Here is a 20118-nt window from a genome sequence, read left to right on the forward strand (position 1 = left end):
ATTTCCTTTTGAAGGAAAAAAAAAAGGCAAGCAAAATATCCAGCAGACACCAATTCCAGGAACAGTGCTGACTTTATGTTCCAAAGAAAAGAGCATCAGGAAATCTCAGGAAGCCAAGCAGGGATGGCCCAGCAACGGAGCGTGGTGGAGGGAGCGGATGTGAAGGGCTGGACTGAGGTCTTGGCCCTTCCTGCCTTGGCCCTTGGAAAGGGAGGACCCAGCCCGCAGGAAAGGATCCCTGGGGAAGAGCTCACTCTGAGGGCTCTCTTCTTCCCTGTTTTTTGTTTAAAAAAACCCCTTCTTTGGGGGTATACTTAGCTAATCAACTTGGGGCTGTGGGAAACTTCTTGGGAAGGTATGGAGACTGTTCATGGATGTTGAAGGAGAATGCTAAAATCTGATTAATTTTTTTGTAGCATAAAAATAACTAGGATGATGTAGACTCCCAGTCCAGGGCCTTGAGACTCTTACTGGCAATCAAAAGGCATAGCTGGATCCAGGTCCGTTATTACTGAACTACTACATGATAAATTCAAAACTAAACTGAAAATAAAAAAAGATGTGGCTGGATTGGCCAGATTAACAAAATAAAAGATTAGTGCTATGTGACTCACATTATTTCTTCTGTTTGTGTATTTGTGTTGTGAAACCATTTTGACGCATTAATGAAGGCCAAGTTCACTTTTTTATAGTCTGTAATGTGTGTGTGTGTAAAATCAATGTTATACAAGTTCAAAGTGTGTGTGTGTATGAATATGTGCCTGTGTATATTCATAAACACACAACATCAATTGATTTAAAGACTTTTACTATTATGGGGATTTTCTCTTTTAAATTTTTGTTTTGAGGTCTATTCATTTTTCAGAGACAGAGATGAGGGTGGGAGGGGCAGAGAGAGAGAGGGAAACACAGAATCCAAAGCAGGCTGTCCACGCTCCGAGCTGTCAGCAAAGAGCCTGATGTGGGGCATGAACTCATGGACTGTGAGACCATGACCTGAGCCAAAGTAGTACACTTAAACAACTTGAGCCCCCAGGCACCCCAGGGAGTTTTCGAACATACACAAGTACGTAACCATCAGGCAGCCTTGACACTTATGGATACGTGCCCAATCTTGTTTCATTTCTTCCTCTCTGCTACCCCTGAATTATTGTGAAAAAGTAATCCTAGATATTTCATTTGCAAATGCTTCTGTGTGATATACAGTGTCTCTTTATAAACATTCAGATGATATAAATGTCATCTCTTAAACATAAAAAAAAAACCAATTTTGTCACTCATACTTGCTTGAAATCCTTCAATGGCTTATCCTGGCACTCGTCACACAGCCTCCAAGGTCCTTCATACTCAGCTTCGTCTCCTACAACCCCAGTGGCTCACTACAGTCCAGCCACACTGCCAGTGAGTTACTCAAATGGATTCTATCTTAAGATCTTTGTATGCTTCTGGAACCTGACTAGCTTCTCTTCAGCCTTTGGTTTCAGCTTAAATGTCATTTCCTGAGGATCGCCTCCCTTGATGACTTAGATTAGGTTACATCTACCTGTTACAGCTTCTCAAAGCACTTTAGACTTAAAAAATAATCAAATTGTAAGTATATCATTATTTGTATGATCTCTTTTGCTAACATCTTTTTTCCTCCCTGTCCCAGCTGGACTTGAACTCCTTGGAGGGCAAAGATGATGCCCATCACAGTCCTCCCAGCACCCCCAGCCCCTCGTGTAGAAGGCGAACACAGTAGACCCATGGCTACTACGCTTGGATGCCTAGATACATGCCTGTTAAGTGAATATCTTAATCAGTATCTATTTGGCTATTTACATCCCACATAGGTACCTTTGGTTTAGATAGAAACTCTTAGAAAAACGCAATACAGTTCTCTCTGGAATAAAAATTGAACCCAGCATGGTACACAATTTAGCACTTAAGAATCTTGGTGATGTTGGTGGATCCTGTTCAAGGAGAAGATGCTGATAATGACACCTCTCAGTATGTTATGAAGTTACTACCCATAACTCAACCATACTAATAACTTACTCCTGCATTGTGTGTGCCACTTCAAAAATGCTTTCACGGGTACTCCCTCATTTCAAGTGGGTACTGGGGGTGCCATCACCCCTGCTTTGCAGAGGGAGGCTGAAGAGCCACGGCCGAAGTGGAAGGAGGTTGCTTCTCAGACTAGTGTGTGTTCCTTCCACTCTATCACGTGAAGTTGTTCACCTCTCTGGGTCCCAGCTTCATCTACCAGCCAGGGATTTAGGCAAACTGTTTTTTAAAGATTTTTCATCTCAGCAATTCTGTGTGCCTGTTCCCAATAGTCACCATGCTCTACAAAATTAAGGGTAATGACAAGCGATTACAGTCTAAAACTTAGCATGGAGGACCTCCTGACAGTTTTTAGGACCATGCACGATGCCAGCCAATGGAGTCAGCATTCAACATTAGGAAGTCCTGAAGTCACCAAGTTCCCAGAATCATAGGCGGTCACAAAATCCTGGAAAAGGGCTTGAAGTCAGTATCTTTAAAGAAAGTAATGCGCCTTATCTTGAGCTGGAATTACACAACAAAATTAAGTCATGTTCAGAGTCCTTAAAAATGTCTCAGCTATCTAACTTCTAACACAGATAGATTCTCCAAGCCCTCCGTTATCTGGCCCAGGACCATTTGTTCCTACTTAGCTAGTACCACTCCAAAGTTACTGCAGGCAACAGTTTGCGAGTAAATCACATTGTAAAACCGTTGGCCTATTTCGCCACTAGTCAAACGAGTAGACACGTTTCAGATTTGGAAGTTTATACAACCTAAAGTTATTCCTTCCTAACCTCCTCACCACATCCTCTTCCACTGTTTCCCCCTGAACCTTGGTGGGCCCTACGCCCCACCCTCCAACCTCCTTTTATTCTTCAGCCTCTACCCTAGTCATGTCTGTGCCCATGTTCTTATTGGTTTGGGGACTTTCCCCCCCCCCCATTATTAAAAAAAAATGTGGTATAATATTCAAAACATGACCTTTACCTTCTTTACCACGTTTAAGGGCAGAGCACAGCTGCCATTCATACTGTCAGGCATCCGTCACTACTCATCCATCTCCAGAACAAGTGTACAAGTATCTGTTCAAGTCCCTGCTTTCAATTCTTTTGGTGATAGATCCAGAAATAGAGCTGCTGGACTCTGTGGTAATGTTTAATTTTTTGATGAACTGCCTGCCATACTGAGTTCCACAGTGGCTCCACCATTTTACATTCCCATGAACAACGCATCAGAGTTTTAATTTGTTTGTTTAAAGAAATGTGCTTCATGACCTTTGGTGAGTCAAAATTTCTCTGGGCCTCAGTTTCCTTATCTACAAAATGGGGCGATTGGAATAGACAACAAATAATCTCTAAGATTTCCTCCAGCAGTAAACTCTATTGACCTCATACTCTAGTTGTGCAGGTAAGGAAACTGAGGTATGGCAAAATTAAGCTATTTGCCTAAGGTAACCCAGCTAGTAAGTGAAAGAGCCACGATTTATCCTTGGACCACTCTGCTGTGGAAGCAGGTTCTTCACCACCACAGGGATAAAGCCTTTCCTCCTTGGGGTCTCTCCTCAAGTCTTGAGTGCGCTTAACTGTTTTCTTGCTTTTCCTTGATCACACTTCCATTTAAATGTCTCAGCCCTCTGCAAAGAAGAGCTGCATTTCCTCAGTTGTGGCATTTAAGCTTTTTATTTTTAGGCATAGAGGCTGAAATGCACAGAACTGTCCTAGAAATCCTCTGGGTGAATGTTTTTTAGTAATTTTATCAGATACCTTTTTCAAGTGTTTCCCAGAAAATCACTTTTAAGGAATGCTCCTTGAAGGAAGAAGAAATCGAATGCTGAACCTGTTCTGGACAGTAATCTTATGACGTGGGTTTTATTACCTTGAGTTTGTAAGCAATGACACGAGGATTCAGAGAGGTGCAGTTACTATCAAGGTCACTGAGCCAACATATAGTAGAGCTAGGACGCAAGCCTGTCACCGAGGAAAGCCCATGTCCCTTCCTAGGGGAGGCACCCCACAGAGAACACAGAATGCCACTTAGGAAAATCAGGGCAAGGCCAATGACACATCAGGACCTCAGGTTCTGTCTCTACCCAGCTGAGCAATTGGAGTCTGAAAGAGAACTAAAAGGAAGTGAAGAGGTTTACAGTTTCCCAAAAAGCAAAACTGCAAGGAGAGAAAAAGTCAGTCTCCAATGAAGATGAGGTTCACTTTAGGCACCACAGAGGCTCGGTTTTCTTTCAGAACAAAGACTGTGGACGGATAGTATTTCTGGGTAACATATATTCGCATTACCAAGAAATATTTTGATATACATCAAAGATATATTTTAAAGTAATTGGATTTATCTGGTTAGGAAGAAGCCAACTTAATAGTTCCATATGGATCTTAATCTTGGCTAGCACTGATTCTGGACTTTATAGGAACTGGGTGAGGGAGCTAAGATCTAGGTCCCAGATGTAGTTGGGAGAATTCTCTCAAGAGGATTCTGAAATACTAGAATATAGTTAAGGACTTCTGAAATTTTGAAGAAAAAAATGAAAAGAAGCAGATATGAGTGATGTCCAATTCAAATGATGAGGCCTCAAGATTTCCCCTGGATGCAGACTAAAGAGAGGAGACATTTTTATCAGAGATGCGCAGAACTGGATTGTTAACCCTACACAGAGAAGATGAAAGTTTCCTAAGGCACAGATTGACTTATTTCCTACGCCACATAGTAGCAAGCATAATGACATTTATACACCAAGTAAACAACACACATTTCTTTATAGTTTGAACTAGTATTTTCATTTGAATCATAAACCCTGGGGTCTTTCTTTTACATATTAAAAATGCTGAATCTGGGGCACGTGGGTGGCTCAGTCAGCTGAACTTCTGACTCTTGATTTCACCTCAGGTCATGGACCTTGTGGTTCCTGAGATGGAGCCCTGCCTCAGGCTCTATGCTGATAGTGGGTGGAGCCTGTTTGGGATTCTCTCTCTGTCCCTCCCCTGCTCATGTGCATTTGCGCTCGCGCGCGCTCTCTCTCTCTCTCTCTCTCTCTCAAAATAAATAAAACTTAAAAAATAATGCTAAATCAGCTACTGAAATTGAACTAAATATGTGCACTATGAAAACCACTAATACAATGCGGGTGGCTGTAGGCCACAGGAGTTTAGCATGCCCTTAAGAGCCAGATTAAGGACTAGGTACTAGGAAAGTAATAATGCAAAGTAAGCCTGATTCTGTAGCCTGATTAGGTTGTGCTAAAGTAGCTTAGGTCATCAGTTAGCCGGAGTCAACCTAGGCAAGTGCTGTTCCCTTCCAGAAGTTAAACTTTAGGGCATGAATCCACAAAGACAAGCCTTCTTTTGTATTTTGTTCATAAAATTATAAAAGCCACATTCTTAGTTTCCTCAGTCTAAAACTTCTACTAACTCTACGACTCAGTTGTTCTTATGGAAGCAGCCTATTATTAGGAGATATTTGGTAGAATCCAAAGTGACTTCACTTTTATCTCTATAGGAGATTGGTGTTTCCTCAATATCAGGGGGGTACTGGCACCTAACCTGGAGAATCAAGTTACCAACTACAATTCACTTTGACGATATCTGCCTGAGAAGGATTTCTGTGATTATTTTACTTTTAATGATACGGAGAATTCTCAGGGACAATCATGCCTTCAGCCAGTACACAATGGCCTGCATACAAAATGTTCTGGAAAAGGCACTGATTATATGATTGAAGATTTAAAAAATAATTTTTTTAATGTTTATTTATTTTTGAGAGAAAGAGAGACAGAGTGCAAGCAGGGGAGGGGCCGAGGGAGAGGGAGACACAGAATCCAAAGCAGGCTCTAGACTCTGAGCTGTCAGCACAGACCCCGATATGGGGCTCGAACTCACGAACTGCGAGATCATGACCTGAGCCAAAGTCTCAAATCACTGGAAGGGATATAACTTAAGGAAAGCAATTTTTCTCCCATAGAAATTATCCAACAGGGAGAATGGGTTGTCTGATTTTTCCCTACAAGAACTGACCTTTTATTCACCTTTATTCCGCTATGTACATGGTAGGTGATAATACATGATTTGTAAATTTAACTAATGTGGTTACAGGAATGATGCAGATTACATGTGCTTTTTTATTTTCAACATAAAAGCATCAAATCCATGTTTCTTCCTCACTTCAAAATAAGGCTTCCAACATAGTACCTTAAATGCATGCAAAACAGACTTTTCATGATAGATTAACCTCACTGCACCTGAATCTGGGCCTGGCACCTCACTTATTATTCGTGAGAATAATATGGATGCAAAAGGAATGTGCAGAAGTTTGGAAAACCTCTCCTGGCCTCACCCAGCACTAAGGGAAAGGCCCTTTCATCCTGCTTCTTGGGACACTGCAGACAGAAACAGTCAATATGTAAATAAACCCGCGACAGCGTTCACGTGACCCAACACCCTGGCGTGTCCTGACCTACAGAGGGAGCACATCATTTCACCTACACTAAAGCCACAAGGGCTAGAAATACTTGATATGTGGCAAACAATGGTCTCAACTGCTTGTATTTGGCCCAGAAAGAACGACTGCATAACTGAGGAAAATGTTCTGAGAAAACTCGGATTCTTGGATTCTGCAAATTCAAACATAGATTGTAGTGAGCACAGGGAGCTTACTAGCAGAAGGTACTGAAAAAACACAAGCAGCGCATACGGCCAGCTGGCACGCAGCCGGCCCACAGCTGGCCAGGTGTGCCGGACTCACAGATTTCAGGATCCCCGCGGCGTCTTCATGGAGCCACGTAGGGTACACCACTTCGTCGTTCAGGATGGCCTCGAAGAGGTCGTCCTCGTTCTCCGCCTCAAAGGGGGCGTGACCACACAGCATCTCGTAGAGCAGCACGCCCATGGCCCACCAATCTACCGCCGGCCCGTAGAGCATTTCCTGGAGGATCTGTGTGAAGAGGGCAATGTGAGAAGTGCTTTGCCCGTCTGATTAACAATTGCATCCTTCATGACTAGGAAAGATGCTGGATTAGGAAATATCAAAGTAAAAAAAAAATGCATGCTCCATTCTATCTCTAGAGAGCAGTCTGTTTTCTCTGTGGTTCAACTCAGAGGACTTCTCATCCAGGTGGATCAAACATTTACGGCCTGTTTCAGCCTAGGTGTGCAGATCCAGAACAGAGAAGGTTTGGCAGTGTATCCCTGTAGAGGGAGGAAGATACAGGCCTCACTCACTTGCATGGGAAAGACTGAGGAACTTTACTCCTGCTAAATGGGGCTGGGATCAAAGCACTGAGGAGAGACAGAAAGAGGAAAATAAATAGCTGTGAGCAGAGCACACTTTGTCATTCAGGGCTAATGCCGAAAGCAACTGCGAGGTTTCCAAAAAAAATTATAATCCCAATTGTTATTTATAGGAACCCAGGGCATTTTCCACCATCATTCACCCACTGAGGCATAAGGGAGTGGCCGAGGCGTCAGCTTTCAATGCACACCCAAAGCCGCGGCACACAAGGCGGCCCGTGGCATTTCTGCTCAGGATCTCCAAGGCTGCACTCACCTCTGGAGCAATATAGTCGGGCGTGCCGCAGAAGGTTGCGGTGGTGACTCCATTACAAATCCCTTCCTTGCACATCCCAAAGTCTGCCAGTTTGCAGTGACCCTCGTGGTCCAACAGGACGTTGTCCAGTTTGAGATCTCTGAAAGAAAGAAGGAACGGCATGCTATAGGGCAGCCGGGCCCCAGACCTGAACGGGCTGGCTCAAGAGGCGGGCGATCAGACCACACCAAGCAAGCTTTCTGCATAGGTTTCAAAGGGAAGCAATGTGTTTGGGTTATCTTGGAAAAAACCTTTAGGCCAACTCTCAAAATCTGCCTCAAGGTTCCTAGATGATGGTCCCATACAAATAGGCTAAGCACATATAAAAACCTAGGCGTGATGGTATGCCCTCACCAGGGGATCTCACAGTGGCCACAGGACTGTCCTTCTGGAGCCCCCACCCACAGTGGGCTGTGTCGGGGTGCTCATGGATCTGTGTTCCTATCCTTGCTCTGGGAATCAAGTTCTGTTGGCCTGTGTGGCCTGAGGGAGAGGCTGGTCTCTGTCCAGGCCAGGATCACCTTTCGGCTGAGAGGAGATGGGTGATGACAGAACTGGCACGACCAGTCTCCAGGATGTGCCCTGGGAGTTGATACCGTGACCACATAGGTCCTACAGAGAGCGATCGCTGGAGACTCCCAGGAATGAAAGCGAAGTCCTGTTTTCTAGGAATCTCTGATAAATGAGGGTAAAGCAGAAGAGTTTTCCTGGCACAGATCAGTGGGGAGACAGACCAGACCTCCTCTCTGCTTGTGTGCTCCCGGCAGCAATCTCTCTGGGTGTAAGTTGTGTGAGCACAGGTGTGCTGGGCACCTGAGTGCCCACTTCAGAAAAGGAAGCCTTTTCTGCCTCTAAACCAAATCTGGCCTCAGCCCCCTTCTCCACACAAAATCCTACTTTCCAACAAGCAACTGTTTTCAGTAGGCTTGATCTGCGGAGATGGTTTCCTTCCCCACAGTCACCATACAATATAAGCAAGACATAATTTGTTTTAATTGTTTATCAAATTTTTTAAATGTTTATTTTTAAAAGAGAGAGAGACAGAGTGCAAGTAGGGGAGGAGCAGAGAGAAAGGGAGACACAGAATCTGAAGCAGGCTCTAGGCTCTGAGTTGTCAGCACAGAGCCTGATGTGGGTTTTGAACCCTCAACTGTGAGATCGTAACCTGAGCCGAAGTGGGACTCTTAACTGACTGAGCCACCCAGGCGCCCCAAGCAAGGCGTATCCGAAGTGGAATCATGAGGTGCAGAGTGGCAGGCGGGGTGACGGCGGTCTGTACGTGGGCGGGAGGCCACCGCCAGGAGCGTGGTCTCTCTCAGCCATTCTCCCAGGAACGGTTTCAGATTCTAGGCCCTATCAGAGCCTCGCAGACAGATGACACACATTAGAAGTGCCAAGGCTAGGGGTGCCTGGGTGGCTCTGTCAGTTAAATGTCTGACTTCGGCTCAGGTCATCCTCTCACGGGTTTTTGGTTCAAGCCCTGCGTCTGTCTCTGTGCTGGTGGCTTGAGTGGAGCCTGCTTCGGAATCTGTCTCTCCCTCTCAAAAATTGATAATAAAAACATTAAAAAAAAAACCAACAAGAAGTGGCCAAGGTTAGAGATTACAGTCGGCCGCCCCAGGGGAGAGCAAGCCCATGGAGGATCTGAGCCTGGGGGTGGTCTCTCTCAGCACCATGTCTGGCCCAGTCATCCAGGCCCGTGTGGACCTGCATCCGGAGCATGCTCTCTCGCTGCCAAACATGGTTACTGGGTTTCTGAATTCTCCTAAAGCTGTTATGCCTGCTAAGGACTCATAAAGGACTTTGTTTGGTAACAGAAACAAGCGCTAACAGAAACCCACAACGGTCTGAAGAACTGACCTATGATTGCTCAAGAGAGCTTGTGACTACCATGCCAGGTAAGAGGTTTAATTGCTTATTACTCAGTCGCTGTCATGGGCAGCAGGAATCGTTCAGGGAGAGACAAGTGCTTGCAATCGGCTCTGTACGCCGCCCGTCGCAATGCCCTCTGCACAGAGAACTCCGGGAACACAGCCTCACTGCGCAGAAGACAGTACAGGGGATGTGCCTCATCCCTGCCATAGGTGCCTGAGGCCACAGAGGCAGGTTATACTTCAATCCTGACTTTTCAGTCTAATTTTAGGCTTTCCTTAGACCTGTACAAGCCCTGAGGGAAATGCCATTGCTCGCTTTACACCAGGTGCTACCTAATAGACAAAACTGCCAAATTGGGATTCCAAGGGAGTTCGGTGAAGGGCATACTATAATCGGAGGCTATCAGTTCTGCCCTGAGCCTAAATATCTCACACCTTCTCAGTTCTTTCCTGATAGCCCCAGACAGTCCACTCTGCTCCCAGAGTGCCCAGTTAATTCATGCCTCTATAATGGCATGCCCTGCACTGTATTCCAGAAGGTTCTGTCTGTGCACCTGTCTCCCCCTTAGCTGGGGCTAAGCCTTACTCCTTCCTAGCTCCAGCTTGGTCATGGCAGAAGGTGCTGACAAAAAACATGAACAGAAGCATTTTAGACAGACAGCAGTGAGCTTCCTTACCCAACTCAGAGCCTGTGTTATTTTTAGGGGAAGAAAACCTTAGGTTCATAAACCTCACTGGGATCCTTGTTTCAAGGTAATTAAACTTACAAAAAGTGAGGTGCTTTACCCCTTAGAGATAGATTCCAGAGGGAAAAGAAGAATCCTGAAATGTAAGTTCAAATGCTTCGCTTTGGTAAAGCTGGAGAAGGGAAACGACTTTAGTTTCAGCAATTATAAAGCAGAGAGGACCCAATCATAATACTTTTCCATGGCTCGCAGCCAGATCACAGCGTAAAGCATTGACAGGGTTAGTCAAACACGACTCAAAGGTTACAGAGCCATTCATGGCCACGGTCACCTTCCATTTTAAGGTGAATCATGATGTTCACTTAAAAGAGAAAGAGCAAAAGTGGGGCACCTGGGTGGCATAGTCGGTTAAACGTCCAAGTTTTTAGTTCAGCTCAGGTCGTGAGCTCGAGCCCCACGCTGGGCTCGGTGCTGACAGTGTGGAGCCTACTTGGGATTCTCTCTCTCCCTTTCTCTGCCCCTCCCCTCACTCATGCTATCTCTCTAAAAATAAATAAAACTAAAAAAAAAAAAGCAAAGCAAAAAACGTCCTCCTGTGACTTCTGACTTTGAAATATGCATAGGTCAGTTTTTGGCTTTGGAGTTCCTCAGCCTCCAATGCCAGCATGTAACTCAACAGCCAAACTTAACAAGGCTACACAATGAAGATTACAAGTTCATACAGGGCAGAGGCTCAGATCCCAAGGGCCAAATATGCAATTACGGGCTCGCCCTTCATTAGGTCACTGAGCACCGGTATTTAATAGCTGTAACTTTTGTCACACAAGCACAGAAGGGTAGAAAGAGTTACTTTATGCATTGTTGCTGTGTAATCAGGATTACTTTAAAATGCTCACAGTGGTTTCAGAGAAGCATCCCAAGTGGTTGAGGACAAAGGAAATTCAGAAATTGTATTTATTTTGTTTCCACCATGAGCTATTCTGAGAGTCATAAAACAGAATGACATGAACGAGAGTCCTTCTGCTTAGATCACTGGAATCAGTGACTCTTCCAAAAGAAATAAAGGAAGGTAAGTTGTGAGCTGGCTCCTTGAACAAGACTGACTCTAAGAGGCAATTCAGTAACTATTTTTAATCTACTTAAAAATATTTTTATCATGGAAAATTTCAAATCTATACAAAAGTACAGAGAATAATCTAACAACTCCTATAGTGGTCACAGAGCATAAGTACTATCACTGCAGGTCCCATCTTGTTTTGGGTATATATTTACTCCCTTCCTGATCCATCTTTTTTCAGATTTTGAAGCAAACCCAAGACATAAAACCATCTCATCTGTAAATATTTTAAAATCTTAATCTAAAATATAATTCTTTTTTAATTTTTAATGTTTTATGTATTTTGGGGGAGAGAGAGAAAAAGCGAGCAGGGGAGAGTCAGAGAGAGGGAGACACAGAATCAGAAGCAGACTCCAAGCTCTGAGCTGTCAGCACAGAGCCCGATGTGGGGCTTGAACCCAGAACTGTGAGATCATGACCTGAGCCAAAGTTGGATGCTTAACCAACCGAGCCTCCCAGGCGCCCCTAAAGTATAATTCTTTAATGAAATACATCATTGATATTGGTTATTATAAAATATACATTCAATATACTATTCTAAGTATATTGCTTTTTGTCTGCTCAATTTGAGTTACGTGTGTGCATGTCCAGAGAACCCGAAAAAAGATTCTGTAGGTCACGATAATAGTATGATAGTAGCTAACATACATTGAATGTTCCCCAGATGCTAAGTGCTTTAGCCACATTATCATATGTTAATCCTGAAAACAACCTTGTGAACTAGGATCTCAGCAACATTATTTAGCTACCCAGGATTCTCATTTCTGCTCCCCTCCCTCCAAAGCATGGGCTCATAACCCATGATAGCAGGCAAACACTCTTTTATTTACTGGTGTTGCATTGCTGGCTAATCCTCCTACTAGGTTATTTCCTGAGAGGATTTCCCCAAATTGAAATAAGAACCATGTGAGAATCAATAAGTATCCCAAAAATGAATTATGGTAAAGGGACATTTTTGTGCACATCACTATGAAATGCAATAATCAAAATTTTGCCGAAAAATTTTTTTTGGTTTGGTTTTTAATTCGTGCATGGAGAAGGAGTTCAATAAATTTTTTCCAATCCATGAACGTACAGGAATAGGGGAGTACATAGCAAATGTGTCTCTAGTGGTCAAATATTCTGAAGATCACTCACTGCTCTTTTCCAAGGAAGAGAAGCTGGTATGTGGGTAAGGGTGAAGAGGTGGCTGAAAAGAATAAATTTAATATTATGATCATAATTTGTTTTTTTTGAATAGTTTGTTGCCAAGTTGGTTTCTGTATAGCACCCAGTGCTCTTCCCCATGCTCATCACCCCATCCCCCTTCCCCCTCCCTCTTCAGCCCTCAGTTTGTTTTCAGTATTCAAGATTTCAAAACAAAACCAGTTAGGGATGGCTTGTATTTTGAGTGTCTGGGTTTATATAAACCTGCAATTTTTTTTCAAGGCAAGACTGATTGCGTTAAATTGGTAAAAGAATGTTGAAAACTCACAGAAACAGCAAAAGCCAAAAATCTGATTTTATCGTCAGTTAGATAGGAGCACCATTCATGTACTACCTAACACAAGATGTTTGGCCCTACCTACCCAACGGATCTTAGAGTACCATCTAGGAGTCAGACAATATGCAAGAGGCTCAGAATCCTGAATGAGACAGAAGACAGCAGGAGCCTGCCAAGGCAGGGGCCAGTAAAATTTCCAGTCTTTAGCCCAAGAAGAAAGAGACACCATTGAAAGGTAATACACAGAGATGGATAGCATTAACTTGTGATTGTGCCATGAGCCTCCAGCTCCATGTGGACAACAGAGCAGAGGGGGATGAGAGAACATGAAGAAACTAGCTGGGGAGCAACTGAAGTGCTCAGAAAAGAAACGATGGTGGGCTGTAAGGTGTGGCAGTAAGGTAAAGGGGACTCGACGGACCAAGAACTATTGGGGGGAAAAGTAATGGGACTCAGTAATGGCAGAATATAGACAGTAAAATGGAGGAAGGTGTGAGCATGCCCTGGTTCACAGAATTTATATTGGACACATTGAGCTATTTTTTAGGCATCCAAGTGGAGACATTTAAAGGCAGCTGAATATACATGGCTAGAGCTCAGAGGAAAGGCTGGGCTGGAGATAGAAATTCGAGTCATTAGCTGGGTGTGGATGAGTTCACCTGAGGAGAGGGAATGGCGTGGGAAGAAGGTGGACTGGGAAGTCAGCCCTGTGGAGGGTATCCTGAGGATAAGAGCCCTGATCTTTTTCACACTGGGACCACAAATATTCTGCCCATAATTTATCAGCCAGAGAGGGTAGCATAGTTGAGTACCCAGGGAAACAAGGACCCCTCTTTTGCCTCTTACATGAAGCATCCCTAGTCTTATCAAGGTTTACACGGGTTAGAAAATACTAACTTTTTACATTCAAAATAATCTAGTGGGTTCTTTCTAGGTTTAACCCTCAGCCTCTGCTACATGATGTGATGCTCTTGAGAGCATAAACTTAACTGTCCTACTTTAGGAAAATGTTCATTGCCGCATCTTGCAGGACAACAAAAATTTGGAAATAGGCCAAATTATTAATTAATAGGGGAATGGCTAAACAACTTATGGTATATATATGATAGGATATTATGGAAGCTGATAAAATTTTCTAAAGGTTGAAAAATGGGAAATTTTTACGGTAGAAATTTTGTCTTTTGAAAATTACTTCTTTTGTGATTATAAAATTATTTTCATCATATAAAATTCATCATTCCTGAAAAAATTATGGGGAAAATTATCAGGCTCACAGTCTTCAAATCTTTTATTCCTCAATGCTACACTAATAATTATTAGAAATTATTAGAAACTTGCTTTTCTTATCTAACAAATATTTTGGACATATTTCTGTATAGATCTGCCTCATTCTCTGTAATGGTTACCTAAAATTTCATTAGAAAGGTATAACATAATTTAAATAGTCCCCTCTCCATGAATATTTAGATGGTTTTTAATTTTTTACAACTTCAAACCACAGAGTAATGAACATTATTTGCATACTTGTAGGAGGGTTTACTTGGGTTTTCTTAAGAAATAAAAATGCTGTGTCAAACGATATAAATGTTTAAAATTAAAACAGGTGTTGAACAATTGCTGAAAAATTTTGCACCAATTTATACTCCCACTGAGAACATCCATTTGGCTTCCTTATTCAAGTTAGACATAATCATTCTTAAGTCTTTGCCAAGTTGCTAGGAAAAATGATCTCAATGTTTTAACTTCATTTCTTATTAATCAGATTAAGCTTTTAAAAACATGTTTAATAACCATTTGCATTTCTTCTGTCTGTTGCCTTTTCACATTTTTTACCCATTTTAAAATCTGGATTATCTTTTTGATTATTGTTTTTATTGTAGAGAGAGAGCACGCGCAGAGTGGGGAGAAGAGCAGAGGGAGACAGAATCTCAAGCTCGAGATTCTGAAGATTCACCAGCAATGTAGTGCATCAGTCCCACAACCCTGGGATCATAACCTGAGCCAAAATCAAGAATCAGAGGCTTGACCGACGGAGCCACCCAGGAGCCCCTGATTATTTTTATTTTTATTTGCTTTTATTACTATTATTTTTAAACAATCCTAAATTCGATTGTAGCTCTTGGTTTTTTTTTTGTTTTGTTTTGTTTTGTTTTTTAAGATTCATTTTTGAGAGAAAGAGTGTGAGTGGAGGAGGGAGCAGCGAGGAGACACAGAATCTGAAGTAGGCTCCAGGTTCCCAGCTGTCAACTCAGAGCCCGACAGCGGGGCTCAAACTCACCGACTGGAGATCATGACTTAAGCTGAAGTCGGTGGCTTCCCTGACTGAGCCACCCTGGTGCCCTGCCCCTTATTATTTTTTGAAGCTCATTACATATTATGGATAGTAATGAATTGTTACACTGGCTGCAAATGTTATTGTCCAATTTGTTTTTAAGTTTTATTTATGGTAACTTTCATATGTTTGTACAAATCTCTCAATTGTTCCTCTATGGCTGCTACATTTCATGACTTATTTACAGGCTGATACAATTCCAAGTGGAAAAGCAGGATACAGAGATTGTATTTTCAATATTCTCTTAATTTTAGTTGTTAGGAGGATAGAAGGAGTGAAGCAAAACAGGAGGGAAGATGGAGAATGGGAAAAGGTAAGAGAGAAGGCTAAAAGTCTATTTCTGGGTGATTTGTTTATAAATAAATTTTCCTTTCTTTGTGCCAACTTTCTTATGGGAATTATGTATCATTTTGATAACCAGGAAGAAGTCAGGAAAATATATGTTTACATGTTTTGGCTTTTAATTCTTTTCTTTGGTTTCTTTACCATTTATGGCTATAATTCCCAAGGAATATATGTAGGGAACATAAACTGCTGATAGAAATGGAAAGGATTTCTTCTGGAATGCAGGCTCCAAGGGCATGTTGAAAACAAAAACAAAAAATCAACTTACATGCTTACCGAACCTGAAGGAACCTTGAGATCATGACCTGAGCTAAAGTCGGAAGCTCAACTGACTGAGCCGCCCAGGCACCCTGCAACATTCCTAATTATTACATGAAGTCCCCAAACCATTTCTCCTCATGAAGTGCCATGAAGTGTGGCTGACCTTTCAGAATAAATTAAGAACAAATATTTAGGAGCACATGGGTGACTCAGTCAGTTAAGCATCTCACTCTTGATTTTGGCTCAAGTGACGATCTCATGCTTCAGGAGATCAAGGCCCACGTAGGGCTCTGTGCTGACAGCACCATACCTGCTTGGAATTCTCCCTCTCCTTTCCCCCCACTTAAATGTGCACTCTCTCAAAATAAATAAATAAACTTAAAAAAAATATGTGAAACATGAACATTCATTATCAAAAGGCCTAATATGAAATAACTCACTTTCTAATGAATACAGAAAGTCAATAAAACAATTTCCAACCCCAAAAGTATTACCAAGTCTCCTCTGAGGCTCCTCCTACCCTTTCCTATTTCTCCAAACAGCTACTTGAGATGGGAAATGATCATAAAAATGACCCTGTGCAAGTCTGGCTATTACACGCCCTTTAAAACAGGGCCAGGGACTTACAAACTAATCCCTACAGGCCAAGTGTTGGTCTCCATCCAGTTCTGGTGTTGGATGGACTTGATATGCAGGCAACATGTTTCCACCTTTACCACTGTGTACACAAGACCAATTTAACTTGAGCAAAGGGACCGAGAGACTTCCCCTTGCCTTGTCTTATGGTTGGAAAACACGTACAAAAAAACCCCACTCACTGCCTCTCTGGACAAATGCAAGAGGCAATGGGTTTGATTAATGTTTACAGTGCACAGACCATACGTTGTCCTGGAGACCATCAAATAAATGAGCCATCATGCTGACAGTTGAGCCTTCTCTCTAAATTTTTTCATTCCAAACACCGCCCTGGCCCCCACTCCCAGAAGGGCTGAAATTCCCAATCTGAAGTGGCACAGGTTTATTTAGTAGTTCCTTTCAGTACTTTTATTTTACAAGTTGCCAAGAAAACCTCTCTCACTGACTCTCCTTGCGTGATACCTGGCTGTATTTAGCCTGCACACAGATGCCCTCCACAAGGGGAAGCAGGGAGGCAGAATGGAGGGCTTCAGATAAAGACACCACCTTGGTGGCTAGGGGTCTCTTGACAGAAAAGATGCTGGGGCAAAAGAGACACCTGCAGTTTATAGGCTAGAGGGGAAAGGGGGTCAAACACACCGAACCTGCTCAGTTCCTCAGTGCAGAGAGCTGGGTGCAACTGATCCATGGAAAATTACTTTCCAGGGCAGCTTTGTTCCCAGCCATAGAAATGCAACAAAGAAATGGATCAGAGAGTCACAGGGATCTGAGAGCCTGCAAACTAGGGACAGGACAGATGTGGAGGAGCCCTCTGCCTGCAAAGAGGAGGTGTTAAGGAGGGTAAAGGAAGGAATGATTTCGGAGGAGGAGGAATCAGAACATGGTTGACTCTTCACCAAGGTGATCTTAATTCTAATTGGGGCAGCTGTGGAGTGGGGATAGGCAGGGGCCGATGGATCCTACTAGCTTTATGGTGGACACATGGCACCAATACCAACAAACAGGTTGACAGAATGAAACCCTGTTAAACGTTAGAGGGCACTCAGCGCTAGGTAAGTGTTAGTCATTGTTGTCACCACTACTATTGTCAGGAAGTAGATAAACGTTGTGGCTGTCACCCTTGAAAGATCAGCCAGAAAGCTGAGGTATCAATGCAAATACACACTAGTAAGTGAAGGGACTAGGAGACATTTTGGCCTAACTGTGGCTGCTTCCCTCTAAGGAGACCTAGGCTCTTCTGACTTGGGGGCACAAGACTCTACCAGCAGTGAGGCCCATTCCCTGCAGACATTTTGTTGAGAGAAAATAGCAGCCTATGAGAGGGGACATGGTACCGCGGGGCGGGGGACAGGTGGGGTGATGAAGAATACAACAGGAGGAGTGCAGTTTATAGCACCAACCTCAGGAAGGGATATTCAGGCTGCTTTTGGCTACTGGCTAAACACAAACCTTTGCCAGCATTAGTAAGGACTTACACAATATCAAAGGGGAGGGGAGACAGACTTCTGACTTGAACCAGAACTTCTGGCCACATCAGCAGGTCTCATTCGGTTACCTGCTCTCCCCATCAGAGATTAAACCTGAGCCGTTTAAACGGAAGTCTCAAAAACCCAAGAGGGCACCTACAGTTTTAGAACACTCCCAGGCCCTTGGAATTAAAGAGTTCTGGGTTATAGTTGGTATCGATCGCTTTGTTCTCAGTATTTTGCATAAAGCCTCGTTTTCTCCAAAGTGATTACAGCCTCAGAGGGTAGGCCTGGCACATTTCTTAAGTCACTCGCAGAGTACTGATTGCAGGCTAGACATACAACACACGTCTCAGTCCCTTTCCAGGGATTTATGGATCTCCTTCTAATGCTGTGCATATCACAGCAAAATGTTCAGAGGACATCAAATTTGCCGCTAAGAAATTTCCTTTTGAAGAACTTGCTGCTACTTCCGGAGCACCCACCCATGCTGTCTCCAGCCTTTAGTCTTGCACCCATGTTTCCCAAGACATTCGTTTTGTTGAGTAATACACTTGAGTAAATGCACAGACATCATCCAAAGGCTATTTCCAATTTCATGTAGTGGTATCCTTAATAAAAGTAATCTCTGAAATGCATAAATCATTATAACTTCCTAAGATCATAAAGGTAAACAATTCACAAATTAGGGAAAAAATTATTTTTCGGTCCCGTGTGTCTTATTTTTAGCTTAGAAAGTATCATCAAACCGGTGAGCAAAAGGAACTGATGAAGAGACCTTTTGAGAGACTAACCTTCTTCTTGCCTAAATGTTGGACAAATCTTAATCCAATAAATAATGGTTACTCCAGTTTGGTCAATTTCTCAGCACCTCAGTTCCTCTGTTAAAACATCGGGGTGCCTGGATGGCTCAGTCAATTAAGCATTCGATTTCAGCTCAGGTCATGATCTGTTTGTGAGTTTGAGCCCCATGTTGGGCTCTGTACTGACAGCTCAGAGCCTGAAGCCTGCTTCGGATTCTGTATCACTCCCCCCACCCCCCGCCCGCCCCTTCCTAGCTCACACTGTCTCAAAAATAAATAAACATTAAAAAAAAAAAAACCCAAAAAACCATTGAGGGGGGCAAGGTGATAGACTTTAATCCAGCTACTAACTCTGGATTTCACTCCACAGGTGACCTGTGTGGCCATGCTTTGTGCAGACAATTTAATATCTTTTGCAAATATAAGGTTTCACATGCTATTAACAGTGGGGTATATTCTACATTTCCTAGAGAACTGGAGTCCATGCTGATGAGCTTATCTGGTAACAAACCTGGAGCGATCACTTCTGGGACACAGCAAATTCAGACGAGTAGCCAAGCATGGGGTCTCCTCACACATGGATAGACAGAGGCCAAGGACAAATTCTCAACTGTGCTCTCAGCGAGCGATATAGTTCCCACACACCTCCCTCACTCTGCTTCCTTCCCTAACTCCCACATGATTGTGGAGAGGTTATTCAACCCACCTCTGTCTGTCTGATTCCCAGAGGCAGTATGATGTAAGGTAAAGGGTATAGATTTTGGGGCCAGGCTGCCTGGGCTTGAGGCTTGGCCCTGCTATTGACTGTTGTGTGATCTTTGGCAAGTTACTTAACCACTCTATATTTGGTCCTCCTCATGAAACGCAGATAACAATAGTTCCTGCCTCATGAGAATGAAGTTATTTAATGTGAATTGTTTAGAACAGTGCCTGAATGTATTAAGTAGTATAGAAGCCTGAACTATTATTTCCTCATCAGCAAAAAAGAGAACACATACATGGCCTATTCTTCAAGATGTTTATAGGAATTAAAACTGATAGAGAATGTACACAAACTTTGAAAATACTAAACAACATTGGGAGCTTAGGAGTTTGGGGCAGATGGGCCTATTATATTACCACGTGACCCATCTGGCTTACAAACTGCTCTGTGGGGGACACAGCAAGGAGCCAAAGAAGTTTCTCATAGAGTGCCATGGCCTGGCACTAGTGAGGAGCAAAATGTCTTGAGAACTGGGTAAGCTCCACCAGCCACAATACGTTTGTCTACTTTATCCATCTTGGCTTAGGCCAACTTTTGAAGCATTAAGATATAGAAACTAAGCATGCATCTATCGAGAGGCACTTGGGTTGTTTTCCATATCCTGGCTACTGTACATAATGCTGCAATAGATAGAGGAGTACATACATCTTTTTGAATTAGTGTTTTCATTTTCTTTGGGTAAATAGTAGTGAAGTTACTGGATCATATGGTAAGTTTTTGAGGAATTTAAGAAACAAA

General features: G+C 43.0%; 1 protein-coding gene across 1 annotated transcript in view; it reads right to left on the minus strand.

Moving 5' to 3' along the window:
• Positions 1 to 20118, minus strand: part of PRKCH (protein kinase C eta) — a 221627-nt gene that overhangs the window by 16348 nt on the left and 185161 nt on the right. The window contains exons 11-12 of the mRNA XM_029951213.1: positions 7576 to 7714; positions 6775 to 6963 (exon numbers count right to left, since the gene is read on the minus strand). Of these exons, the coding sequence (XP_029807073.1) occupies positions 6775 to 6963; positions 7576 to 7714 (328 nt within the window). The remainder of the gene's footprint in view (positions 1 to 6774; positions 6964 to 7575; positions 7715 to 20118) is intronic.

This window comes from Suricata suricatta, chromosome 9, assembly GCF_006229205.1.
Source record: "Suricata suricatta isolate VVHF042 chromosome 9, meerkat_22Aug2017_6uvM2_HiC, whole genome shotgun sequence".
Taxonomy (NCBI): domain Eukaryota; kingdom Metazoa; phylum Chordata; class Mammalia; order Carnivora; family Herpestidae; genus Suricata; species Suricata suricatta.